The 4,612-nt window shown below is 28.3% G+C and overlaps 1 protein-coding gene across 1 annotated transcript; it reads left to right on the top strand.

Moving 5' to 3' along the window:
- The first annotated feature begins 207 nt into the window (after positions 1–207).
- Positions 208–657, top strand: LOC129218855 (uncharacterized). Its single transcript, XM_054853176.1, has one exon. It carries the CDS (start codon positions 208–210, stop codon positions 655–657), a length of 450 nt encoding a protein of 149 aa, XP_054709151.1.
- Positions 658–4,612: the final 3,955 nt, after the last annotated feature.

Raw genomic sequence — 4,612 nt, 5'->3', positions numbered from 1 at the left:
TGCTGAGATGTTTCGTGCGCGTGTGTGTTCCCTCGTGCTTGCTTCGATTCTTCTCTGTTAAAATATTTTTCTTTCTATAATTTTAAGATTATATTTTCGAGTTAAAAAGAGAGGAAGCATTTTGCATCTGAGGAGTTCTTCTACTTATTTTTTGAACACAAGTGGGGAGGAATATTTTCATTTTATGAGAATTGCTAAACATTCAAAATGACTTCTGTTTATTCAATTGTGTCCATTGGATTTATGATATGCGTTTTGAGTAAATACAATCAAAGTGTGGCTTTAAAAGTAGATGTCACAAAAGAAACAAATGCCTTTACGGAAGCTCGGTCAAACATAGAGAAGATGAGGAATCAATCATGTGACGTTCCGATTCCTAAACTTTTTGTAGTGAATAAATTTTATCCTTTACCAAATGGAAGATATTGGCCGCATTGTGTGATTCTACACAGGTGTGATAAAGATGCCGGGTGCTGTGGTACGGATGATAAGGTATGCGCCAAACAGGACAGCCAAATTGTACATCTGCACATAATTGCTTTGCAACATAGGCAAAAACAAGCTGTCTTTAAGATGTCTTTCGAAAATCACACGAGTTGTTCGTGTCAAAGTATCCGAGATCTCCAGACGACGCCGGAAGTTTATCAAATCAGCTGATGATTAAAATGTATTCAGGTAAATACAGTTTTTGTAATCGGGGGGTTTTCTAAAACATTTTTCTACATAATTATGTTTACAAATCTACTCCTAGTTTTATGCGGAAATTATGATCTATTCACATAATGAATGTGTATCTTATAAGTTCTGGAACTATTTAAAATAAAATATAATGTTCACTAAAGTCTGCAAAAGCAGTTTGGAGGAGAATTTAACTTTTAGCAAAACTACAGTTTTTATGAAAATTGTTAAGTCGTTTTATCGAGAGTAAATGGCGCAAGACTTTGCTTAAGGACATTAATGTAACAATAAAACTGAAGTTTAACAATCCTAATATAAAATTTATGCTACTTAAGAATTCATTTTTTTCTGTAAAATTTGTGAATGAACTATCTCTCAAATATCTTCACCACAATCAAAACCATTTGGGTTCGTATGCAAGTCATCCCATTTCATTTTCCATTGCTCCTTATTTGTTTCCTTCATATGCTAATCATGACGCAAGATTTCAAGGGCGATATTGTGTTAAACCTATTTCGGATACGTTTAATGGAAAGTAAATCGCTTTTATAATTTCATTGATTTGCAGTTGGTTGAAGAGTTATTTTTAAGTACCGAAAAAATAATCATACGATCAAAATTTATATTTAATTTAATGATAAAATATAACTAGAACATTAGTATAGTGTTAAAACCTATTTCGGATGCGTTTAATGGAAAGTAAATCTCTTTTATGATTTCATCGCTTTGCAGTTGGTCGAAAAGTTATTTTTAAGTGCCGAAAAAATAATCATACTATCAAAATATAAATTTAATTCAATAAATAATTATATCAATAAAATTAGCATTGTGTAAAAATCTATTTCGGATGCGTTTAATGGAAAGTAAATCTCTTTTAGAATTTCATTGATATGTAGTTGGTTGAAAAGTTATTTTTAGGTATAAAAATTAATCATAAGATCAAAATATAAATTTAATTCACTAAATAATTATATCTAGCAATATTCGCGTGAGGCTATTTTATGACTTGTCCTCGTAACCAATCCAGCTTAAAAGAAGTCCTATCTTACCGCGTAAATGCATGGATTTTTTAACTAATACGTTAAACTCTACAACAAAGTTCATTTAGATTTCAAAACGTAAAACATGAGGATTAAATGTTTCTCCATTAAAGAGATTTCGTAATTTTCTGGATTTTAGTGAGGTTGAAAAGCTAAAGCTTAGATTTTTCATATAGTTTAATACATTTCATTAAAAGAAAATAGATTATGCTTCAACCAAAAATTTTAATTTATTCAAAATAAATTACTTATTTTTTCAATGCTTTCATCTTCACTCCCCTTAATCAAATGAAGTGTTATTTCAAAAATTTTATCCAAGATTTCTTACGTCTTGATGATCCTGATTCAAAGTATGTCATTTGAAAAAACCAATATATGTATTTTTTATAAACAATCGCTCTATTCAAATACCTTACAGACTATTTTTGACACGAAACAGAAGTGCTATGATAAAATCTTTAAAAAAATTTAAATTATGTTGTTTTTAATTTAAGAACTAAAACCGCAAACTAGTAATGTCATTCATTTAGCGCTCTCATAAATTGTAGAACTTCGCCAAGACTTCTATGAAGGAAGTTATGAGCATTCATCAATTAAAAAGAAAAACCTTTTTTCCTTAAAATGATTGTATTGCTTGACCATTCAGCTATAATTGTAATATAATTGATTAATTAGAAGTTCACTTTTATCAAGGATTGCAGACAGGTCTTGAAATGTTGATTTCATTTTTTATTAAGTAAATGAAATTTTTTCTCTTTTTTTTTTATTTATTTGCTTTTTATTTAGGCATTTCTATTTTTCCCTCTTATTCCATGCTTCTAAAAGTTAGAATTTTCCATTCATTTCAGTCCATATTAACAGTGTTTTTATTCATACTAAATGTCATACAAAAACACTATTAAATCGTAATATTTTTTTAAAGTTATGGTGTAGCATATGAAGCAATCATCAAAAAATAAATTTTATATGCAGTAAGAAATGTCCGTAATCTTAATATTGAATGAAAAATGATGTTAAATGTTTAAAAAGAAAACTATTCATTTTAAATCATATACAATGAAAATGAAAAATATACTCTCAATAAATTCATTTAAACACCTTGGGTTGAAGAAATTCTATAGTTAACTATGGTTTAAAAAGAATAACCATTCATATTTGCAATATACCATTTTTACCCTACCGTTTTTTGTTTTTTTTAAATTAAAGAATACAGTCGAGTCTCGACTTACGCGAGGGATGCGTTCCAAGATCCCACGCGTAAGTCGAAACTTCGCGTTGTGATAAAGGGTGTGTATACAAATTTTTATAAGCATACCTAGTTATTTTAAGCATTTGTAAACGCCTCTCAAACAGTTTTAAACCATTTTTAACTATATATTTCCGTTTCTTACATAAAGAGGTAAATGTTCATTGTGTTTTAAAAATCTGTATTATTCAACTTAAAATATTGTTACTAATCAATGATCAGTGAGAGAAAGAGACAGAAAATAAAACAGAACGGTGCGTACAGTATGTAGTAATAATAAAATTCAGCACTACAATAGTAGGGGAGACTGGGGATACTTGATTCCCACTTTAGTTTTCAATTTTTTTCTCTGCTGCAAATTATCAGGTTTTTTTATTATTATTATTATTATTTAAGTCCGTGAACAAAGGTAATTTTTTCCTCTATCTGACAGTATTTTTTTTAGTTGAAATTAAACAGACAATTTTGGTAAAATATATATTTTTTTTCCAAAAATTTCATAAAGGGATCATGTATCCCAACATCAAGGGATACGTGATCCCACTGAGAAAATACAAAGACTTTTCATTAGATCGGCAATTTATTTATGGATTTTAGTTTTCTACATAATGTTTCAAAAAAATAATACCATTTCTAGTTATTGTTTATTAGATTATAATAATGTGATCACAAAATAACACAGTTTCAAATTTTATTAGACATTTGTAAAAAAAAAATGTACACATCTTTCAAGAACTTATGATGCTTTTGATCAGTTAGTTATTATCCAATACAGTTGTGAAAAATACTATATTTTATAAATAAAACTAACAATTTTTGTTAAAGTAGCGTAATGAAGCTAAAATTACAACAAATAAAAAAAAATAGGCTTACAAGCAAGAAAATCATTTTATTTGCTTCTTGTCTTGCAATAATAAAATTAAGAGTTTCATCAATTGAATTAATTTTTAAAAAGAGGGAAGAAAAATGTAAGTATCAGTGTACACTTATAAAACAGAAAGCCTAGCTTATATGTTTTCAAAACCTGAAAAGTCAAATGCAAACAATTCGTTTGTTGTAGTTCTTAAAGATCCGCTCAATCCAACTAGATGAATGCAGATTAACACATTTTGTCAATTTTTCAGGAAAAATGGATTGATTAAGCATATTATCTTTCCGCTTCAGAAATTTTTTTTCGAACTCTAGAAATCCAACATTGCATTCTATCCACTAATGGGTCTACATAATGGACAACTCACTTTTTTGTTGTAAATCTAACTATATAGCAAAATCATTTTTTTTCCTTTCAAATAAATATTCGTCATTTATTTCAACTCGTTTAAGTTCTTTTGGCTGATCAAAATGCAATTTATCAATAGAGTTAGTTTATGTTTAGATGTTTGAGGTGTTACATGGGTTACAAGTGAGAACTGATATTTTAATTGTTTAGCATATTTACTGTATAGTGATTGTTTAAATCTATCACTCAAACTACGATAAATTTTATTATGTTAACATGGTTTTGAATGTTTAAAGTTAATGTCAAATAAGTAAACAACATTTATATTGTTTTCATTGTGTTGATATTGTCATATGGATACTTGATCACTGGGATCATGTATCCCTCTAAACGAAGGGATCAAGTATCCCTAATATGCGATTTTTACAA

Source organism: Uloborus diversus, chromosome 3 (assembly GCF_026930045.1).
Source record: "Uloborus diversus isolate 005 chromosome 3, Udiv.v.3.1, whole genome shotgun sequence".
NCBI classification, from domain to species: domain Eukaryota; kingdom Metazoa; phylum Arthropoda; class Arachnida; order Araneae; family Uloboridae; genus Uloborus; species Uloborus diversus.
The sequence above is the reverse complement of the archived record's forward strand: the minus strand, read 5'-3'. Positions and strand labels throughout refer to the sequence as shown.